The sequence below is a fragment of the Hemitrygon akajei genome, chromosome 32 (genome assembly GCF_048418815.1).
Source record: "Hemitrygon akajei chromosome 32, sHemAka1.3, whole genome shotgun sequence".
Classification (NCBI taxonomy): Eukaryota; Metazoa; Chordata; class Chondrichthyes; order Myliobatiformes; family Dasyatidae; genus Hemitrygon; species Hemitrygon akajei.
The window spans coordinates 28,896,871-28,920,597 of NC_133155.1; the positions used below are offsets into that span (position 1 = coordinate 28,896,871).

A 23,727-nucleotide genomic window follows, 5' to 3' on the forward strand; every position below is an offset into this window, starting at 1 on the left:
AACACGCAGTCGGTAAGTCGTTTCGAGACTAGTTTATTCAAACTTCGCAGCGCTGCCATTTAATCCCTAGCGCCCGCCCTCTCCGGGCGGAAATGACATCAGAGGTACATTACCAAAGTCTCCCCCCGCGCGCTGGCTATTTGTGAGCCAGTTCGCCTGCGCAGAAAGTGGGTCGCCACATAACCCCCTCCCCCCCAGAACCGGCGATCCACCCCCCAATGTCCACAGTCTGGATCAGCCTCTGTTTGGGAGGTCTGCCTCTGTGCCGCGGTGCCTGAACCTCGACCGGCTGCGCCAAGTCCACATGGGCTGATTTGAATCGGTCCACCGTGAAAACCTCCTCTTTCCCCCCAATGTCCAGAACGTATGTGGACCCGTTGTTGTTGATCACCTTGAACAGCCCCTCATACGGCCGCTGTAGTGGCGCCCGGTGTCCGCCCCTTCGTACAAACACAAACTTACAGTTCTGCAGGTCTTTGGGTACATGGGTCGGGGTCGGTCCGTGCTGTGAAGTTGGTACGGGGGCCAGGTTGCCAAGCCTTTCGCGTAGTCTGTCCAGGACTGCTGCGGGTTCTTCCTCTTGCCCCCTTGGGGCTGGTATGAACTCTCCCAGGACGACCAGGGGTGCGTCGTACACCAACTCGGCCAACGAGGTGTGCAGATCCTCTTTGGGCGCTGTGCGAATTCCAAGCAGGACCCAGGGAAGCTCGTCCACCCAGTTAGGTCCTCTCAGGCGGGCCATGAGAGCCGACTTCAAGTGACAGTGGAAGCGTTCCACTAGTCCATTCGACTGTGGGTGGTAGGCAGTAGTGTGGTGTAGCTGTGTTCCCAACAGGCTGGCCACAGCCGACCACAGGCTGGAGGTGAACTGGGCGCCTCTGTCGGAGGTAATGTGGGCCGGTACCCCGAAGCGTGCTACCCAGGTTGCAATCAGTGCTCAGGCGCAGGAATTGGCAGATGTGTCGGTGAGCGGGACAGTCTCTGGCCACCTCGTGAACCGGTCTACCATAGTTAGGAGGTACCGCGCTCCTCGGGACACTGGTAGGGGGCCCACTATATCCACATGAATGTGGTCGAACCTCCGGTGGGTGGGTTCGAACTGCTGCGGTGGGTCTTTAGTGTGCCGCTGCACCTTGGCTGTTTGGCACTGTGCGCATGTTCTGGCCCATTCACTGACCTGCTTGCGAAGTCCATGCTACGCGAACTTGCTGGAGACCAGCTGGATGGTTGTCCTGATAGATGGGTGCGCCAAACTGTGTATGGAGTTGAAAACTCACCGCCTCCAGGCTGCCGGGACGATGGGGCGAGGTTGGCCGGTAGCCACGTCACACAGGAGGGTCCTCTCACCTGGGCCTACGAGAAAGTCCTACAGCTGCAAACCCAAGACTGCGGTCCTGTAGCTGGGCATCTCGTCGTCTGCCTGCTGCGCCTCCGCCAGTGCTGCATAGTCCACCCCCAGGGACAGGGCCTGGACAGCTGGTCTGGAGAGTGCGTCCGCCATGACGTTGTCCTTTCCCGAGACATGCTGGATGTCCGTTGTGTACTCGGAGATGTAGGACAGATGTCGCTGCTGGTGAGCCGACCAGGGATCGGACACCTTCGTGAACGTGAAGGTCAATGGTTTGTGGTCCGTGAACGCGGTGAACGCCTTCTAAGAAGTACCTGAAATGCCGGATTGCCAGATACAGTGCCGACAGCTCCCAGTAGAAAGCACTGTACTTGAGTTCGGGTGGTCGTAGGTGCTTGCTGAAGAACGCCAGGGGTTGCCAGCGCCCCTCGATGAGCTGCTCCAGCACGCCACCGACTGCTGTGTTGGATGCGTCCACCATGAGTGCAGTCGGAACATCCGTTCTGGGGTGCACCAGCATCGCGGCATCTGCCAAGGCTTCCTTGGCTTTAACGAAAGCGGCCGCGGCCTCCTCATCCCAGGTAATGTCCTTGCCTTTACCCAACATCAGGGTGTATAAAGGGCGCATGATACGGGCTGCTGAGGAGAGAAAACGGTGGTAGAAGTTCACCATACTAACGAATTCCTGTAGGCCTTTGACCGTGTTGGGCCGGGCAAAGTGGCGGATCGCGTCTACCTTGGCGGGCAGAGGTGTTGCCCCATCTTTGGTAATCCTGTGGCCCAGGAAGTCGATGGTATCGAGACCGAACTGGCATTTGGCAGGGTTGATCGTGAGGCCGATCACTCAGGCGGGAGTAGAGCTGGTGGAGGTGGGACAGATACTCCTGGCGACTACTGCTGGCTATAAGGATGTCGTCCAAATAGATGAACGCAAAATCCAGGTCGTGTCCCACCGCATCCATTAGCCGCTGGAACGTCTGTGCGGCATTCTTCAGGCCGAACGGCATTCGGAGGAACTCGAACAGGCCGAACGGGGTGATAAGTGCTGTTTTGGGGATGTCTTCAGGGTGCACCGGGATTTGATGGTATCCCCGGACAAGGTCTACTTTGGAAAAGATTCTTGCCCCGTGCAGGTTTGCTGCAAAGTCCTGTATGTGCGGCACGGGGTAGCGGTCTGGAGTTGTAGCCTCATTCAGTCTGCGGTAGTCGCCGCATGGTCTCCAACCCCTGGCTGCTTTGGGCACCATGTGCAGGGGGGAGGCCCATGGGCCGTCGGATCTCTGTACAATCCCCAATTCCTCCATCCTCTTGAACTCCTCCTTCACCAGGCGGAGCTTTTCCGGAGGGAGCCTTCGTGCGCGGGCATGGAGGGGTGGTCCCTTGGTCGGGATGTGGTGCTGAACCTCGTGTCTGGGCATGGCTGCCGTGAACTGCGGTGCCAGAATCGATGAAAAGTCTGTCAGGATTCTGGTGAATTCGTTGTCCGACAGCATGATGGAGTCCAGGTGTGGGGCCGGCAACTTGGCTTCACCCAGGGAGAACGTCTGGAAAGTCTCAGCATGTACCAGTCTTTTCCCTTGCAAGTCGACCAGCAGGCTGTGAGTTCGCAAGAAGTCCGCCCCCAGGAGTGGTTGGGCCACCATGGCCAGTGTGAAGTCCCAAGTGAACCGGCTGGCGCTGAACTGCAGCTGCACTGTGCGGGTGCCATAGGTCCGTATCGTGCTGCCGTTTGCGGCCCTCAGGGTGGGTCCTGGCTTCCTGTTGCGGGTGTCGTACCCCGTTGGGGGCAAGATGCTGGTTTCTGCTCCAGTGTCGACCAAGAAGCGGCGTCCCGACTGTTTGTCCCAGACGTACAACAGGCTGTCCTGGTGAACAGCTGCCATAGTCATTAGCGGCAGCTGGCCCTGGCCCTGGCCCTTGCAGGGCGGGTGACAACGACGGGCTTTTGTGCCCCACCGTTGGTGGTAGAAATACCACTGTTCACTGGCCTCCTGACTCCTGCCTCTGTGTTGTGTGCGCCCCCCTGCCGGGCCTGGTCTGGTCTGCTGTTGGGCGCGTGGCCTGGAAATCTGACTGACGGATGCCACACTCTCCCTCTTGGCTTTCCACAGCACGTCTGCCCGGGCTGCCACCTTCCGGGGGTCGCTGAAATCTGCGTCGGCCAACAGCAGATGTATGTCCTCAGGCAGTTGCTCTAGGAACGCTTGCTCGAACATGAGGCAGGGCTTGTGTCCGTCAGCCAGGGCCAGCATCTCGTTCATCAATGCTGACGGCAGTCTGTCTCCCAAACCGTCCAGGTGAAGAGGCCAAAGGTCCCAATGAGCAGCGCTTTGAATGCTTCATATTTGCCTTCTTCCGGGGGCGACTGTATGAAATCCGCAACCTGGGCGGCCGTCTCCTGGTCAAGGTCGCTCACCACGTGGTAGTAACGCGTGGAATCAGAAGATATCTGCCGAATCTGGAACTGGGCTTCTGCTTGGCTAAACCACACGCGTGGTCGCAGCGTCCAGAAAGTCGGCAATTTTAGCGAAACTGCGTGAACAGATGAAGAGTCGATCATCTTTGGTCCAAATCCCGTTTGGACCGTTGGGGTCACCAATGTAGCGATGTACTAAATACAGAGCTAGAGACGACAAACAGTCGGTAAGTCATTTCGAGACTAGTTTATTCAAACTTTGCGGTGCTGGCATTTAATCCCTAGCGCCCGCCCTCTCCGGGTGAAAATGACGTTAGAGGTGCATCACCAAAGTTCCCCCCCCCCCCCCCCCCCCCCGCACGCTGGCTATTTGTGAGCCGGTTCGCCTGCGCAGAAAGTGGGTCGCCACACCAGGCACATTCAGTTCAGTTCAATCCAATCCAGCTAACAGTGAGTTTTGGTCAGATGCAAATTAAATGTGCCTACCTCACCACAATACAACAGCAAGTAAGCTCGCCGCCTCTCTGAATAGATAGATAGATACTTTATTCATCCCCATGGGGAAATTCAACTTTTTTCCAAAGTCCCATACACTTGTTGTAGCAAAACTAATTACATACAATACTTAACTCAGTAAAAAAAATATGATATGCATCTAAATCACTATCTCAAAAAGCATTAATAATAGCTTTTAAAAAGTTCTTAAGTCCTGGCGGTAGAATTGTAAAGCCTAATGGCATTGGGGAGTATTGACCTCTTCATCCTGTCTGAGGAGCATTGCATCGATAGTAACCTGTCGCTGAAACTGCTTCTCTGTCTCTGGATGGTGCTATGTAGAGGATGTTCAGAGTTTTCCATAATTGACCGTAGCCTACTCAGCGCCCTTCGCTCAGCTACTGATGTTAAACTCTCCAGTACTTTGCCCACGACAGAGCCCGCCTTCTTTACCAGCTTATTAATACGTGAGGCTTAATAAAGACGTGAATGTAATATTACTTTGGAATTGGCCCACCCCTGTACTAAACACTCTGTATCAGAGCTTGCTACAATCACACTTCAATTCAAATTAAAGCTAGAATTTCAGTCGTTTAACTGGAGGCTTTTTTCAGCTTTTTTTTTTTAAGTATTAAGAGAAATAAAGGGTAAATAGATCAAGAAAGTGGTGGCCAGATAAAGAATCAGCCATGATCTTATTGAGTGGGGGAACAGGCACAAGAGCCATTTGAGCATCTCCTGCAACTTTTATTTATGTCAGCACAAAATTTTGCTTTATCTAGCAATTTTCTCGGTTGAGTCTAATACATGCTAAATATTCTAAACCATCCCTGATTGTTGACTGATGTTCCAAAAATTGTGGCAAATTAAGCGCAAACTTTGCTTTGTATACCGCAAAGAAAACATACGATGTCAGTTCGACACCCCACTTGGACCTGACTGGTTCTACCAGCCGAGGCTCATTTTCCATTCAAGTAGCATTCTGTTGGGTTTGACAGGATACTTGGGTAGAAATTGCCATCGGATGTATTTTTAGGTCCAATTTCCAAGTAGAGTCCACAAAGAAAATCGCAGGTGAAGTCTCCTTCCGACGGGTGAGATGATAATAGATTGGCGTCTGTAATTCCATGCTGAGGGGATGTTGACAAAGTTGTGGATGCTTTGGTTTTTCCCTCCAGTTGCTCTACTCTTACTGAAGGAGAATATCGAAACCAGTTCACTTAGATTGGGTCTGAGAAGTAACGACATATCTGAATTGAGAGACATTTCTGGCACCCAGCTGACATTGATCCACAGGAACTCTCAGTCTATTCTTTCTGTTAATATATTGCTTCTTTTAACCCTTAACACATTGTTGATTTTTTAATATATAAGCAATTCACTTCTCAATCACTGGTTAAAAGCTCTCTGTTCTTTTGAATTTAACCAATGATTTTTTCAATTATCCCACTATATAAGATTCTGTGGGATGCTGCTTTCGAAAGATTACTTCAGTGTTCTAGCCAGCATGATTTCTGTGTCAGTAAACAGACTTATTTTTTAATGTACAGTAGGGTCTAGAGATTAAAACAAAACTTTTAGAAATGAATTGAATTGACTTTATTTGTTACATCCTACACATACATGAGGAGTCAGAATTTTTGTTATGTCTCCGTCTGAAAATGCAATGTGTAAATTATAGTAATTTCTAATAAATGGTCTTGGTGGCATCCATCGGTCTTGAGAGACCATGGATCTGCGCCTGGAGTTTCCAGGGCGCAGGCCTGGGCAGGGTTTTATGGGAGACCGGCAGTTGCCCAAGCTGCAGGCCTTCCCCTCTCCACGCCACCGATGTTGTCCAAGGGAAGGGCACTAGGACCCAAGCAGCTTGGCACCGGTGACATCGCAGAGCAATGTGTTGTTAACTGCCTTGCTCAAGGACACAAACACGCTGCCTCAGCTGAGGCTCGAACCAGTGACCTTCAGGTTACTAGTCTGATGCCTTGCCCACTAGGCCACGTGCCAACACTAATAAATAGTAGATACAGTAAAATATACAACAGAACAGCCATTATAGCTTAGAAGTACAATTGAGTCAGTGTGAATTACTCAGTCTGATAGCATGGTGGAAGAAGCTGTCCCAGAGCCTGTTGTTCCTGGCTTTAATGCTGTGGTACCATTTCCCGGATGGTAGCAGCTGGAACAGTCTATGGTTGGGGTGACTTGGGTCCCCAATGATTCTTCAGGCCCTTTCTATGCACCTGTCACTGTAAATGTCCTGAATAGTGGGAAGTTCACATTCACAAAAAGGACAATAACACTTTTGGCTGACCCCGCGGTAACTGCTGTGGCTGAACACGCCAACATCTTACCAGAAGTCTTCCACTGAAAAGCGAGTTTTGACAGGTCTTCCGTCAGCGAGATGCTTGTTGGCGGCGTAAGTGAAGGAATTGGACTGGATGCGTGAGAGAGGCATCGGAGGAGTTGGTTCACGAAGGCGGAGTGCAGTCTAACAATGAGTGACCGTCTTAGCTTTTCTTGCGATCGCAATGACTTGTTAATGTGGAATGCTGCAAGTCCGATTCGCTGATTTATTGGTGGGTGGCAGGATCGGCCAGCAGGGGAGCTGCGTAGCCTTGGCTGTAGCGAGGACTAGGCCTGAAGCCGTGGTGTCACCTGCTTCCAGCTGCCTGGAGAGAGGCAGCAGAGCCAGGGCACGCCATCAGAGGAAATGTGGTGTGGCATCTGAACTGGAGTCAGTGCTGCCCCCAAGTGTTAGATCAGCAGAAGTCAAGCTATATTGTGTTCAAATGCAGACTCCTGCAACATTGAAAAAGGATCTAGGACTCAGGCTCTTGGACTATACTTTTATTTGTGTGACTGAATTTTACTGATATCTTGTATGTACGATATGTGCCTTGTGCTGTGTGTGACCGTTGATACTGTATCTTGCACCTTTGCCCCGGAGTACTGCTGTATTCATGTCTGGTTAAATGACAATTAAGCTTGAACTCAAACTTTCAATTCAGTCATAGCCAAATGCTCAATGATCTTAAATTCTTCCTCGGATTTCCTTCTGTCTGTACTGTAAGAATATCTTTATAGCAGTGTGCTATCTTCTATATTTCATTACTTCATTTCATCTCCCCTTGGAACTGAATCTGAAATTCCACAACATTTGGAAAACTTAGAATAAACATGTCAGTAGCAAGTTCACTCTTCAGTTTCATTCGCAAAGTGGTGAACTGAACAGCTGCCAACTAAACTCTAGTGCAGCGACCTGTGTCCACTTCAATCCACTTGTTGGTGCCGATTAGTCTCCACCCATCCGTTGATAGTTATGGATATGCCAATTTCTAAGAGATAAGCTGCAACTGTGCTGGAAGAGCCATTCTACTGAGTCCCTCGTACCACCTCTGTACACACTTCATGGCTCCATGCTCTTTCTGAAGAATACCAACATAGACGGAACACAATCGTCAAGCTGGCTTAGCATTACCTTTATACAATGTTCTTACAACACCAAAACAGGGCATTTGACTCTACTAGCCCATGTCAGCATTTATACTGTATATCATCAGGTCTCTTCTCCCTCTATCAGCATACATTTTGTCCTCAACTATCTCAGGAACAGAAACTAGGAACTTGCATGCCTTATTATTTAACACATCTATCAATATTTCCTATCATTCTTATGATGAAGTGCATCAATGTTTCAACTAACCTCACTCATTTTTAAATTTCCTGTCACATTTTTTGGGCATTACATTTGACATACTTTCTTCATGGTACCAATCTCTCTGAGGTCTTCATTCTCCAATTAATTATAATTTCCCGTACTCCTTTTCAACATACTTTTACAATAAGAGTAATATATTTGGAGTAAATTAAATATAAAAATTCACTAGTTCATTCGAAGTGTTTTCACAGATAAGAACTTTATTACTGTTATAAAGGCTGCATTGATTTTGAATGCTTGCTTAGAATTGGCAAAGTGGCTTAGAGTGGGCTTTCTAAGTCAGGTTTTGTTTATCTGGGTCAGGGGCTGGTCTGTATACAGTCACTAAGAGAGAATCCATCCCTGCAGAATCTGGATTCCCAGAAGGCAAACCCAGGGGACTTCTTCCAGTTTGTCCATGAAACAGCTTCTTCTTCTTTTCTGGCCGGGCAGCACCTAGGAAAAGAGTATAATTGACATTTCGGGCCAAGTGACAGGACCCAAAACGTTGACTGGACCCTTTTCTCAATGTTGCCTGGCCTGGTGAGTCCCTCCAGCATTTTGGGTGCGTTGCTCAGATTTCCAGCACCTTCAGATTTTCTCAGGTCTCTCTTTCCATTTCAAGGTGGCTGGGGTCCTTTCGGAGTCCGTGATCTACCACCGCAGCTCAATCTATGGTCCTCCACAGACAGTGAGTTCTTTTTCAGACTCGCCGTGCGGCCTGGCGTTTCAATATCTCCAAGTGCAGCCTGGAAAACGTGCGCCTTTGGGGTGCAATCCCGGGGACAACCCAGTCCCTTGCCAATGTCACCAACTGAAGCATCACAGGAGACTGAAAGATACGTTGAGACGGCAAGGGGTGTGCGCTTGCTGCTAGAAGAAGACACCTGCGCTCAAGCAATCCCTCCCTCATTCTCTCTCTCTCTTTAGCTGGTGAGTGAGAGACTGTCGGGACTCGGACAAGCGACGTGGTGGACATCGAAATAATGAGCTGCTGGTTTCCCGCTCTTGTTTGTCGCTGGAGTGACATCTCTCTCCTTTGCAAGTGTGAGAGAGCCTGTATGATATGTCGAAGTATTGCGATAGACAATAGTTTTTTCATGCATTCTAGATCATGGTCTCTTTGGGGGCTTGGCTATTGCTTGCATGGTGCATGGTGGGGTGGCTGGTGCAGGTCTGTGCTTTTGCTGAAGCAAATGGTGGGGGGAGGGTTGATGCTTTTGCTGCTGTTTGTGAGTGGGAGGGAAGAGGGGTGTTTGGGTTTCTAACGCTTCTGTCATTCATTCTTTGGGGTATTTTCTCTGCTTCATAGATGTCTGTGAAGAGTCAGAAATTCAGGTTGTATATTGTGCATATTCTCCAATATCACATTGAATCATTGATCCATTGAACTGCATTGCTGACGAAACAGGAACCACAATTAAAGAGGAAAGATAATCCTGAAGAATACGTGCTTTTTAACACTGAAGCTTATAAACTAGGCAATTGCCCCCATCAAAGAAGAGTCTCAGGTCAGGGAATGGAGCAAGACTAGGATTTCTAACTCTGACAGAGGATAACAGAGGTCCATTCATAGGAGCCACATACCACTGGTGTTTTAACTGCTCTCCTCTTGCAAGCATTCTATGCCTCCACAGCCCTCCTGAAGAAAACCCTAAACTGGATACAGGGTCCATCTGTAGAATGGAGGAAAACTGAGACAGCAACAGCCTACCAGCAGTGGACAGAAAGAGCTGAATGGTGGTTTCCCAGAACATAAGGTGAGAATCAATGACGTGTCTCATCATTTGATGCTGACATACTTTCACCTGCCCGGCCCAAGGCCATTCAGTACAAAGTCTCCCAGAATCACTGCAATTCCACAAAAGATTGAAGAGCATGTTGTTGTCAATTACTGGCCACACATAACATATCTGAAGCACAATGTCTTAACCAGAAGAATCCGGTCTTCACGTCATCGCACGTCTTATCTAAATACCTCAGAGTAACAGCTTATAGTTAACTTCAAGGAACTACTTGTCATGATTAAGCATACATAATTCCTAACCTCAAGAAATCCTTCAGATGTTCATTCACAGCATTTCTGTGAAGAATATGATAAATTCTAGATGTGTAACTGGTACAAAAGATACATAGTACAATCAGTAAGCTGATTGGAACCCTGGATTTAATGTTGTCTGGAAACAACTGTCCTTTAAGGACCATTACACTTGTACATTTAAAGAATACCATATGGTGTACGCTCAGGAGAAAATGCCAGCACTTACCTCCTTGGCTGAGGATGAGAGTCATCTCCACGTATCGCCGTGGAGACAGGCTCAGGCTGGACACTCCATTCACAGCTTCTATTCTGAAGGTGTAGTTGACGTAGGGCATCAGGTTAACCACGGTGACGGTAGTGTCAGACAACCCCAGCTGCTGGGGTACATACCCAACTCGGCCGTCACACGGCTCACAAGACTGTGGTGTCATTGCACACACACTGCACAGAACGTTGTAGGTGATGTCCGTCCGACCCCCACTGTCCTCAGGGGGGTTCCAGTCCAGGCGCACTGCTGACTGCCTCGTGCTGTAACCCAGGGCTCGGGGAGCGGAAGGAGGCTCTGTGGGAGAAATGAGACAGAGCAACTGTGTTAGTACACAGACTGGTCTTCTTTCTTTCCTTTCAAAATCTCCATGGCAGCCTTTGCAAAGTACCAGCTTGATACATGACCCACTTCACTTGTATGAACTTGTATTGTAGGGGAGGTCATGCTGCAACTATACAGGATACTGGTGAGGCTGCACCTGGAGTACTGTGTGCAGTTCTGGTCTCCATACTTGAGGAAGGATATACTGGCTTTGGAGGCATGGCAAAGGCAGTTCACCAGGTTGATTCCAGGGATGAAGGGGTTAACCTGTGAGGAGCGATTGAGTCACCTGGGACTGTACTCTCTGGAATTCAGAAAAATGAGAGGGGATCTTATAGAAACATACAAAATTTTGAAAGGGATAGATAAGATAGAAGTAGGAAAGTTGTTTCCATTGGTAGGTGAGACTAGAACTAGGGGACATTGCCTCAAGATTCAGGGGAGAAGATTTAGGACGGAGATGAGGAGAAACTGTTTTTCCCAGAGAGTGGTGAGTCTGTGGAATTCTCTGCCCAGGGAAGCAGTTGAGGCTTCCTCACTAAATATACTTATGAAACAGTTGGATAGGTTTTTACACAGTAAGTTGAAGTACAAGGTGAAAGGTCAAGGTGGTGAGACTTTGCTGCTGATCCTACTGTTTCCATTGGAAGGAAATCGTTCACATAACCCATGAAACGGCTTGCACACTCAATGCAGAAAACAGCTGTCAGCTCAAACAAACATAGTTCTCTACACAGGAGATTCTGCAGAAGTTGGAAATTCTGAAACACACACAAATTGCCGAAGGAACTCTACAGGTCAGGCACTATGTATGGAGAGGAATAAACAGTTGAATTTTCAGGCTGAGGTCCTGAAGAAGGATCTAGGCCCAAAACACCGACTGTTTATTCCTCTCCATAAATGCTGTCTGACCTTTTGAGATCCTCCAGAATGGTCCTTTGTGACTTGATGTGATGTGGTAATGTGAAGAAGGAAGAATGTGTCTTCCAGTTTAGGTCAGTTCAGGTAAACGGCTCTCCTATTTGCAATTTTTTGGACTGGAAGAGAAACATAATCATGGGTTATGCTGGATTCCCGGATTTGGGAAAGAGAAAAATCCATATGCCCAAAGTGAGGCTCAGGAGAAATGGAGTGGGGGTGCAGTTTGGAGTGATTAGCAATTTTAAATTCAGGGTGAGTCCTCCAAATTGAGACCTCTCAATGAGTAACCTCCAGGGGTAGCCCTTGAGGCCCTAGAAAGTAGGGGATCTCTCAAACACCAACACATCCATGGGGATGGTAAACACTTCATTTCTTAAAAATAATCTTCGAATGCTTCTGTCCAATTAGTTACATGAAAGCCTCTGTAATTGTCCATATAGTTACATGAAAGCCTTTTAGAATTGAATTAATGTGAATTTAGTTTCCAGTATTAAAATTGAAAATCAGCATCTGCCTGTGTATTGGCTTGTGCAAAGAATAATGCAAAGTCTTTGCACGGTGGTGTGTTTAGGGGGGGGGGAGGAGCATGCATTTCCAAGAGGGGCATTTCAAAAGAGCAAAGTTTGAGGCGTGAGGTGGAGCAAACGAAGGCATAGGTCAGGTCTGAGACTTTCAAGAAATTGTTGAACCAGAACTGATGATTCTACTCTCCCAATCCTCATCGCAGCTCAAGCAGTAACAACTATGGCACGAACCCCTGACTCAGTTGTCTAACCTGCAGAAAGGGACCTGTGGGGGAGGGCTGTGACCGAGATACTGGACTAGCTAGGAAAATGAAAAGAAAATAAGAAAATTTGGCTCAAAATCATGTTAAATGTTTATACTTATTTGGTAATAAGTGAATATGTCCAGATGCCATGTGAAAAATGTTCAAGTATGTAAAAAATAAAAGAGAGATGAGAGTGGATATAGGACCAGTAGAAAATGAGGCAGGAGGAATAATAGTGGGGGACAAGAAGGTAGCTGAAGAACTAAATGAGTATTTTGCATCAGTCTTCACTGTGGAAGACGCTAGCAGTATGCCTGATGTTACAGTCTGTGAAGGAAGAGAAGTGGGTGCAGTTACTATTACAAGGGAGAAGGTGCTCAAACAGCTGAAAGACTGAAAAGTACATAAGTCACCCGGACCAGATGAACTGCACCCTAGGGTTCTGAAAGAGGTCATATTAGAGATTGTGGCGGCCTTAGAAATGATCTTTCATAAATCATTGGACTCAGCCATGGAAAATTGCAAATGTCACTCCACTCTTTAAGAAAGGAGGAAGGCAGCAGAAAGGAAATTATAGACCAGTTAGCCTGACCTCAAGTGGTTGGGAAGATGTTAGAGTCAATTGTTAAGGATGAGATGATGAGTGCTTGGTGACACAGGGCAAGATAGGACAAAGTCAGCATGGTTTCCTTAAGGGAAAATCCTGCCTGAGAAACCTATTGGAAACCTTTGAGGAGATTACAAGTAGGATAGATAAAGGGGATGCAGTGGATGTTGTACATTTGGACTTTCAGAAGGTCTTTGATAAGGTGTCACACATGAGGCTGCTTACCAAGTTAGGAGTCCATGGTATTACAGGAAAGTTACTAACATAAAGTTTCTACCCTCACTAGCGCGTAGCACAGGCAGCCATCCAGAAATTACTACCTGGAAGGTCCTGCTTCTCGGCAATCTACCTAGTTCTCTAAATTCTCTTTTCAGGACCTCATTGCTTTCCCTTCCTATGCCATTAGTACCAATATGTACCAAGATATCTGGCTGCTCCCCCTCCCACTCTAAAATGTTGTGGACGTTTTAGAGATCTGAGACATCCCTGACGCTGGCACCCGGGAGGCAATGTACCATCTGGATGTCCCATTCACGTTCACAAAATCTCCTGTCTGTTCTTCTCACTATCGAGTCCTCTATCACTACCACTCCCTTCTTCTCTCTCTTACTCTTCTGCACCACAGACCTACGCTTAATGCCTGTAACCTGGTTGCCATGGCATTCTCCAGGGAGGTCATCCCTCACAAAAGTATACAAAGCGGTATACTTGTTTTTGAGGGGAATGGCCACGTGTGTGCTCTGCTCTAACTGCCTATTTTCATTTCTCCCGACAGTCACACAGCTACTCGCCTCCTGCAACTTCAGGGTGACTACGTCTCTGTAACTTCAAGCAATTATATCCTCTCTCTCCCATACAAACCAAAGGTCATCCCGTTGCTGCTCCAGATCCCCAACACGGTCTTCAAGGAGCTGCAGCTGGATGCAATTCACGCAGATGTAGTTCCCCAGGAGACTCTGGTTCTCTCAGTTCACCAACATCCAGCACGAAGAACACACCACAGCCATTTAAATGGCACAGTAAGAGAGGAAAACAAAACAAAAAGGAAACCTTAACAGACACTTTACACAGGCTGAAACCTCCTTTGAGCCAAAGTCTGTCACTTCTACTCTCGCCACTGGCCTACTCTCACCAATGGCTGCCCCGCTAACCCCTTTTGTACCTTTATTTAGTTCGTAGAGCTCTGTTGATGCCGCTGATAGGCCATGTACATGAGGCCGCTTACCAAGTTAAGAGCTCGTGATATTACAGCAAAGTTACTATGGTGGCGAGAGCTTTGGCTGATTGGAAGAAGCCAGCGAGTAGAAATAAAAGGATTCTTGTCTGGTTGGCTGCCAGCGTTTTTCCGCAAGGGTCGGTGTTGGGACCACTTCTTTTTATGCTCTATGTAAATGACTTAGATGATGAAAGTTGCCAAGTTTGGAGATGATACAAAGATTGGTGGAGGGGCAGGTAATGCTGAGGAAACAAGTAGATTGCAGAAGGACTTAGACAGATTAGGTGAATGAGCAAGAAAGTAGCAAATGAAATATAATGTTGGAAACATTAGGCAGGCAATTAATTGTACAGTTGTATTCTGTCACCACACAAATAAAAAAAAACTTCCTCAGCACCTCTACAAGTTCCTTGAATCTCACTCCGTGCATTCCAGACTGTTACGCATTTCTGGGTGAAAAGTATCTACCACATCACCTCTCCAGTTCCTATCACATATCGTCTGGTTACTCAGCCTTTCCCCAAGGGAAAAAGTTTTGTCTTACCTTTTATATGCAAAACCTTCTATAGTTTTGAGCTCCTTTGTTTAATCACAATTTAATCCTGTTTACTCCAGTACTGCTTTATAACTGAATTCACTCATTGGAAGAAAAAGTTTGATCAATGTTTGTTATGATCCTATATTGATTACAGAATAGAATTTTTTCCACTTACACAAATGTCAGCCAATAAAGACTTTGCCCAGTACTCACCCCTGATCCTAAGGAGGGGAAGGAACTAGACATAGAGGATGTTGGTAAACTGTCTCTTACAGAAGGATGCATCTGGGCTTCATCACACCATCTGTTTCAGGAGAGCAGATGTATGGATTGCCACTTACATGAGGGATTGAAGTGTGGAGTTCTTTGGGTCTTGGAGATACTGTGGACGCAGAGAATACCGAGGGCATATTGGACAACAATTTTCTGGAAGTACTAGGTAGGCAAAGTGAAGATATACAGCTGGATGTTGGCGACACCTACACATGCATATCTGCAAATACACAAACACAGACATGATCTCGCCAGTAAGGCAGTAGCCACAAATGTCTGGGGTCAACATCTTACCTATTGTCTTTTAATATTTAGATAACAGTCCTTCTTTCAGAACAAACGCAGCTTTCATTAAACTGGAAGTAATCTCTGAAAGCGTATGACACTGCTCAGTTGTGGTGTCTCTGGCAGACACCTTACAATTCCATTCGAATAACTTTGTGGGGGCCACTTTTACTGGGTGACATGACGGTGTTCACTGCAGACCTAATCAGCTGCCATTGAAGGTCTAGTCACTCCAGAAGTCTGATCACTCATTTCTAAAGAGGCTGTAAGATATGTACACATTTTTCCATCCTCACATAGGGATTCTGTGCTCACACCTGTCAGTCTCACCAATGGATTCAGTGGCTCACAGTCCATTCAGCGGACACACTGATGTCGCACACCAATTCCTCCGGTTCTACACATGGATTCAGTGTGCACACCCTCAGCACTCATGCATCCAATCAGACGATTCCATTGTCTTACACACTCATGATGCTCGACTCAGCGTGCGAATTTCCACGCTCAAACCCTAATGCAGTGCACTCACTCTGCAGTTGCACGCTAGATTTAGTACACACACACACACACACACACACACACACACACACACACACACACACACACACACACACACACACACACACACACACACACACACACACACACACACACACACACACACACACACACCACCACCACCACCACCACCACCACCACCACCACCACCACCACCACCACCACCACCACCACCACCACATCTCCTCCCCCATTACTGTGCAAATTCCCCAGTCTCACAATATTCAGCATGTACTCTAAGCCTTAGAGCATCCATTCAGTCTACACACTCACTCATTCAGTGCGTGAACACTCTGAATTTCACACTCAGAATCAGAATCAGGTTCAATATCATTGGCACGTCATGAAATTTGTTGCTTTGTGGCAGCAGTACATTGCAATACAATATAACAAAAATATATATAACTTACAATAAGAAATAAACGTAAACATTAAATTAAGTAGTGTGAGTAGAGAACAAAAAAAAAGTGAGGTAGTGTTCATGTATTCATTGTCCATTCAGAAACTGGCAGAGGGGAAGAAGTTGTTCCTGAAACATAGACTGTGGTCTCACAGTGAGAAAGTCAAGGACCCTGTTGCGGAGGGAGGTACAGAGGCCCAGGTTTTGGAGCTCGTTGATTAGAACTGTGGGTACGATTGCATTGACCGCAGAGCTGTAATCAATAAACAGCAGCTGCTATTGTGCAGGTGATCAAAGGCCGAGTGGGTTGCATCTGCGGTAGACCCATTGTGGTGACAGGCAAAGTGCAGCAGGTCCAAGTCTTTGCTTAGTCAAGAGTTGATTCTGGCCAGGACCAGCCTCTGAAAGCACTTCATCAGAGTAGGTGTGAGTGCAATCGGGCAGCAGTCATTTATACAGCTCACCCTGCTTTTCCTGGGCAGTGGTATGTCTGTCCCTTTTGAAGCTGAAGCTGAATCTCCAACTGCAGTGGTGAGAGATTGAAGGTATCCTTGAACACTCGTGCCAGTTGGTAGGCACAGGTTTTCAGTGCCCGCATCAGGGCCTGATGCCTTGCGAGAGTTCACCTTCTTGAAAAGTATGCTGATGTGGGCCCTCGAGACAGAGATTACAGGGTCACCAGATGCTGCAGGGATTCGCACAGGTGTATTTTTTGTTCCCCCTTTCAAAGTGAGCACAGAAGGGGTTGAACTCATCTGGGAGTGAAGCTTCATTGCTATGCATATTCATTGTGCAGACCCTCTAGACACACACATAGATTCAGAGTGCATACAGTACTATGAAAAAGTTTTAGACACCTTCGCTATATATGTGTGTTAAGACTTTTGCACGGTACTGTAATCTCCCCCATCATGTATTGTTTCAGCATACAGACTCTACATTCTCTCATGTACATTTCCCACACCAGTCTTGCTCACTGATTCAGTACGTCCACTCTCCATTATGCTCTCTCCAATCCCACAAGTCCTCCAAGAGGGGCACAACCTTGCCGTTGGGCTTGGAAGCTTACGTGTCTCAACGACTCCGAGAGTTATGTTGTCTGGAAGCAGGGCTTTGTGCTTTTGTCTCTTGGTAGATTCACCCACGCCAAACAGGTCAAAGGGTACAGGTCAGACTAAGAGTAGTCCACAGGACCTCCAGGTTTGGGGGTTCAGCTCTGGGCTAACTACTCTGACTGGTAAAACAAAACCTGTTATGGAAACAGCAATGAAGAATCCTTCCAGATGTGAGTGCAACGGTATTTCCGAGTCTCCACCCAGGACTTGTAGGACTGACAGTTAGTGAAAACCGAGTAACTGACACAATGAAGGAAGCCCTGGACACTGCCAGTGATGGAGGAGCATCATTGCTGCTCCAGATGGCAATGGTGTAATGGGCAGAAGAGATTCCCCCATGGGTTCACACTCACTTTCTTCACACTTAGATTTAGTGTGCACATTGTCTGCTCTCACTCAAGCACCGGTGTGCACTTGGGTTCGTGTGCACACACACCAGTGTCTTATTTCCATTCATATTGTACATTACCTCTCTCACAGTTTAACTCAATATTCACACTCTCCAGTCAAACATATCAATTCTTTGTACAACCTGTCACCCCAGGTCAGTGCAGAATATCCAGTCCTAAAGACTCACTGGATTCAACATATATCAGATTATGTATTTCCACACTTATATTACGTTGGAGAGAGGTTGGAGGGTTTGAGCAGTTAGAATAATCTTATTGCTCTATTGCTAAGGTTTGTAGACACTACAGATGATGGGTTTGTGGCAGCCACGTTCGTTAATATTTTATTTAACATCCAGCTGATAAAATTAAATCAAATCAGCTGTAGTATAAAGAGATTAATATTTGCTCTTGGTCATAAAGTGTAAGGAAGTGAAATATTTATGCATGCAATAAATATTTAATTCTTCTCAGCAATTTTGTCATTTAATCTTAAATCAATATTGTAGAGGTCAAATGATTTCTGTAGAAGTTCCATCAGTATATCCCATTGAGCTATGTCGGGCAGAATATTCAAGGTCAAGTGTAGCATGGACTGTCAATATACATATCTCTCAAACAGCTGAAGAGTACATTTGTACAATGCCAGCCCAGTGTGGGCACAGTAACATAATGGTTAGCATATTACTTTACAGTGTTAGCTGTAAGATCGGGATTCGATTTGCTCTGCTGTCTGTAAGGAGTTTGCACCTTCTCTTCCTGACTGCGTGTCTTTCTTCTAGGTGCTCCAACTTCCTTTCCAAAAACACACAGTTAGGGTTAGTGAGCTTTGGGCATGCTATTCCCAGCACAATCCTCGCTGGTTTGATTTGATGCAAACGTCACATTTCGCTGTATGTTTTCATGGACACATGACAAGTGAATAAATAAAACTAATCTGGCTCTGTTGCTGTATACAACCTACAGTTATACACATCCATTGAGGTAAAGAAGGTTTTCTTTGCTCCTCTCCAATGACACAACCTTCTTCATCTAAGTAGTCAGGTCTCGGTCTTCTTACATTGGTAAGGAGGTGAAGGGGCATTAAAGGGGCATTACCAACTATTTTCAAAAGAGCACTTTGAGGATGAAGTGAAGCAATTAACAGGTTGACTTGGCTTGTAATAGTTTTTGCAGTTTGATTTCTGTGAAGCGTGTTGTGATTGTCATTACTAGAAGGGTTCTTTCTAGGTGACTGAGAGGACTTGAATAATTCATGCAAGTAATTATTCAAGCTATTGAATGGTAGAAAGATCGAATGCTGAAGTGAATATGGTTCCACAGACTCAGGTTTAGTAAAACAAAAGGCACTGACAAGCAGCTCCTTTTCAAATTCCCAATGATCTCCTTTTCAAATTCCCAATGATCGGAGCCAGAAGTCCGAGAGATGGAAAACTCAATAAGATAATTATCGGTTTATCTTTGTCTGCAGTAATTATTGTAACCTAAATACTGTAATTGCCAAAATGTACACCAGTTTTTGTTTTCAAGGCAACTCCTGATACAAAAACACACCAAAATGCTAATATTGAAGAATTTTCCTGTGTAACCATTCTCAGATTTTCACAATTGCACATTTGCATTTGTTGTCAAAAAGCAGCTCAAAATAAGGTGAAGTGATAGAGACAATTAAATAGGAAAGCTGGTGAAGAGAAGTTCTCATACATCTGGAATAGCCTAAAAGACATCTTGGACCATGGAAAGGTTTTGGTAAGGGTGGACAGAGACTAAGAAATGGAGCGGAGGAGGTGGAGTCTCATTATCAGTCTCAGCCTTTCTGCATTGGCAAGGAGGTGCAGTGGACATTGAGGCACCTGAATTGTTAAAGGACCTTTACCAACCATTTTCATACATCTCCTGCAGTGTATGTATCCTCTTCCAGTTTGCAGTTGGCTCGGGAAACCTTCAAGGTGTCAGCTGTGGACAACTCTTGCTCCCTATTAACATAAAGCTAATAGAATGGTGAGTGAGAAAGCACCAAAGAATTTGGACCTGGGCCATTTTGATGCAGAAGGTTGTGTTATTGGGGAAAGGCAAACAGAGCAGGTTTGGCCTTAACGCCCTGGGCTGTCAGCATTAAGCAAAAGGAGGGTAGGCACGTAACACAAACTTGAATGAAGTTCAGAGTTTATTATCAGAGTATGCATGTCACCGTATGCTACCTTAAGATTAATTTTTATAGGCATTTACACAAATATAAATACAATAGAATTTATTAATAAAGACTGACAACCAGTGTGCAAAAGAAGACAAATATGACCAACTTCCCCTATTTGTCTCTATCGCTTTGCTTTATCTTGAGCTGATTTTTGACAACTAATATAAATGTGCAATGGTTAAAATCTGAGAATAAAAATAAATAGGTAGTTCTGAGAACTTGAATTGTGGAGTCTTTGAAAGTTGAGTTGGTAGGTTACGGAATCAGTTCAGAGTTGAGGTGAGTGAAGTTATCCACGCTGGTTCTGAATGTCTGTAATTTCAATGAACTATAAGGAAAGTTTTGCAAAACAGGCCAATTCATCTCAGCAACAGAAGATTTATGTTTGTAATAAAAATTGCAAAGAATTTTATTCATTTCTCTGTCCTCCCTCCTTCTTTCTGGTGTTTTTAACTTTTACTTTTGTGCTTTGCTATAGCAGTTTTCTCAAGAAGACAATCGTATTGGCCTTATATTAAATGATACACAAGATATTCTTTTTAGAGTCAGCACAAAGCACACAGCAGAAGAAGGGGAAAGCACAGACTCCACCTGACAACCAACTAAGCACAGCCCGAACATTTATACCCTGACAGAAATACTAATAGATTTTGATTAACACACGCACGAAGTGCTGGCAGAATTCAACAGGTCAGGCAGCATCTATGGAGATGAATAAACAGTTGATACTTCGGGCTGAGAGCGTTCTTCAGGACTGGATAGGAAGGGGGAAGACACCAAAGTAAAAAGGTGGGGGTAGGGGAAGGAGAACTAGCTGGAAGATGATAGGTGAAGCCAGGTGGGTGGGAAAGGTCAAGGGTTGGAGAATCCTAAGGGATCCAATAGGAGAGCAGAGTGGACCATGGGAGACAGGGAAGAAAGGAGGACATATTGGGAAATCTGATTGGAAGGTGAGGTGAAGAGGTAAAAGGTCAGAGAGGGGAATAGAAGAAGAGGGAAGAGGAAGGGAAATAATTATTGGAAGGAGAAATTGATGTTCATGCAATCAGGTTGGAGGCTACCTAGATGGAATATGAGGTGTTGCTCCTCCACCCTGAGAGTGGCCTCATTGTGGCAAAAGAGAAGGTCATGGGCTGACATGTCAAACAGGAATGGGGATAAGAATTAACATGGTTAGCCACTGAGAAATTCTGCTTTTGCTGGACGGAGCAGGGTTGCTCAACTAAATAGTCATCCAATTTACACTGGGTCTCACCAATGTAGGGGAGGCCTCATCAGGAGCAGGGGATACAATAGACGACCCCAGCAGATTCATAGGTGAAGTGTTGCCTAACCTGGAAGGGCAGTTTGGGGTCCTGATTGGAGGTAAAGGAGGCGATGAATAGGCAGGTGTAGCATTTTTGTCACCTGCAGGGATATGTGCCAGGAGGGAGATAAGTGGGGAGGGATGAATGGACAAGGGAATCACAGAGGAAGTGATCCCTGCAGAAAGCAGAAAGTGTGGGGAGGAGGTAAAAAACATGCTTGGTGGTAGAATCCCGATGAAGACAGTGGAACTTGTGGAGAATGATGTGTTGGATGGAGACGTTCATGAGGTGGTAGGTGACAACAAGAGGGATTCTAACCCTGCTAAGGTGGTGGGGAAATGGGGAGAGCGTGGGTGTCAAAGAAGTAGAAGAGATACGGGTGAGGGCCGCATCAATGGAGCAGGAAAGGAAACCCCATTCTTTGAAGAAGAAGAACATCTCTGACATCCCGACAAGGAAAACCTCATCCTGGGAGCTGATGCCGGCACAATCGAAGGAAATGAGGAAAGAAAATAGCATTGTTAGAGGACACAGGGTGGGAGGATAGCCAAGAACATGGAGCGGTAATTTGTAGAGCTGCTGTCTCACAGATCCAGCGACACTGGCTCTAACCTGATCTCTGTCACCATCCGTGTGGAGCTTGCAAGTTCTTGTTTTGACTGCAGTTGTTCCAGCGCCCCCCACTCCGCCAAACCAAACTTGCGCAGGTCGGTAGGTTAACTGACCAATGTAAATTGTGCCTAATGTGCAGATGAATGATAAAATCTGATGGGAGATGTTGTGAACGTGAGGAAAATGAAACAGGATTAAAGCTCGATGAGTGCAACTCAGTGCTTGATGCTCAGAACCAACTCGGTGTGCAGACGCTGCTGTATCCAGGCCCCTTGACTCTGACTTTAATCATCATAACTGGAAAAGTAATTGGATCTGTTTCTATAGCAACCTGCACAAAGTGCCGGAGGGCTCAGCAGGCCAGGCAGCATCGATGGATGGGTATAAACAGTTATTTCTTTGGACTGGGAACTTCATCATGAATAGTGAGTCCAGATGAAGGGTCTCAGCCCAAAACATCGACTCTTTATTCCTTTCCAGAGCTGCTGCCTGAATTGCTGAGCTCTTCCGCCGTTTTGTGCATGCTGCCAAAGACTTCCAGCATCTGCAGAATCTCTTGTGCTTAAGGATTGTTTCTCAATACGTCAATACATGCAGGAGATAATAATTGCAGGCAGACTTACTCGTGCAAGGAGCCGCTGCAGGGTCCGAGGTCAGCTTGTAGTAGTCTGCCTTACAGTAACACTGGACTGATCCTGCTTCTTCAGTGTAGCTATGCTCAGGACACCAGGAGCATTCAGTTTCTTGAACGGACGACTTATAGGACCCTGGTGGGCATGCTGAAAACAAAGTTGACACGTTGAAGGTGGCCTGTTCAGATACCTCAGGGTTTAAAGCAACTGCATATTTTTTAACTCCACTTACCCATATGCTAAGCCCCCAAACCCTCCATGACATCCCCATCTCAGGTATGTGACAAAAGGAATCTTAAATCCTTCAAACCACTGAGAAATCTCAAGCAGCTAGGAGAGGCACCGTGTCATACCAGTTCGAACTGCTGACTGCAAGCTCTACCAATGCTGATCATATAGAGTTTTTTTTTACATTCACTCCATGACTACTCGTGTTTCCTCTGGGTGCTCTTGTTTCCTCCCACACCCCACAGAAGTGTGGGTCAGTTAACTGTCTACTGGGAAATAATCCCTTCTTGTCGGTACATGACAAGAGTGTCAAAGGGGAGTTGGTCAGAATATGAGAGTGAGAGCAAGAGAGTCGCAAGGAAACAAGGGGGGAAAAGGAACTGAAAAGATTGTTCTGCTGGGAGCTAGCATTGGCTTGTTGGGCTGAATAGCCTCTGTGCTTTTAGGTACAGATAATAAAAGTGATTTTCATTCCTTCCAACATTGAGGAATCTCAAGGATCTAGGAGTACACAATGACTTGACTGGGAGAACTAATATCAAACGTGAGGAGGGGGAAAAAAAATCACAATGGACACTACTGCAGAACAGGTATTGGCTCATTAGTTTAATGCTTTGTCGAAATCACTGATGCTGAATATCATGCTGTCTTTACGAAAGGACCGTGTTCATTTTGGCCCATCGATGCCAAGGTTTGTTGCCTCGGCACCAGATGCCAGTGGATCTCAAGCAGCCCTTCCTGTAATGTCCAAAAATACAAATGGTCGACTCCCATTTTAATAAACAAACGCTGTTTCAACACTGCTTCCTCACAGCATGGAGTAAAGCAAAGAGCTGGCAAATCTTTTGTGCTTGCAGAACCAAATCCCCATGCAATAAAGAAGAACTGGAAATAAACTAAGGTCAAGGGAACGATGAGAAGAATACAACTAAAATAAGAAAGATTCATAAAGAAAATCTTAACAGTATTACAACACAGGCTCTGTAAATTAAACAATAAAGAAAAATGTCAGAGCAAGATCAAACACTTTGGAACGTACTCTCAAAGAAAAAAATAATGTCTGACTCGACTGTAATAATTCCTTGACTACTGGT

General features: G+C 46.2%; 1 protein-coding gene across 2 annotated transcripts in view; it reads right to left on the reverse strand.

The window, feature by feature from the left end:
• The window catches only part of LOC140719729 (ephrin type-A receptor 7-like), a 671,000-nt gene that overhangs the window by 307,208 nt on the left and 340,065 nt on the right, over positions 1–23,727 (reverse strand). For both annotated transcript variants that reach the window (XM_073034552.1, XM_073034551.1), the window contains exons 4-5: positions 22,397–22,552; positions 10,224–10,559 (exon numbers count right to left, since the gene is read on the reverse strand). In XM_073034552.1, the coding sequence (XP_072890653.1) occupies positions 10,224–10,559; positions 22,397–22,552 (492 nt within the window). The remainder of the gene's footprint in view (positions 1–10,223; positions 10,560–22,396; positions 22,553–23,727) is intronic.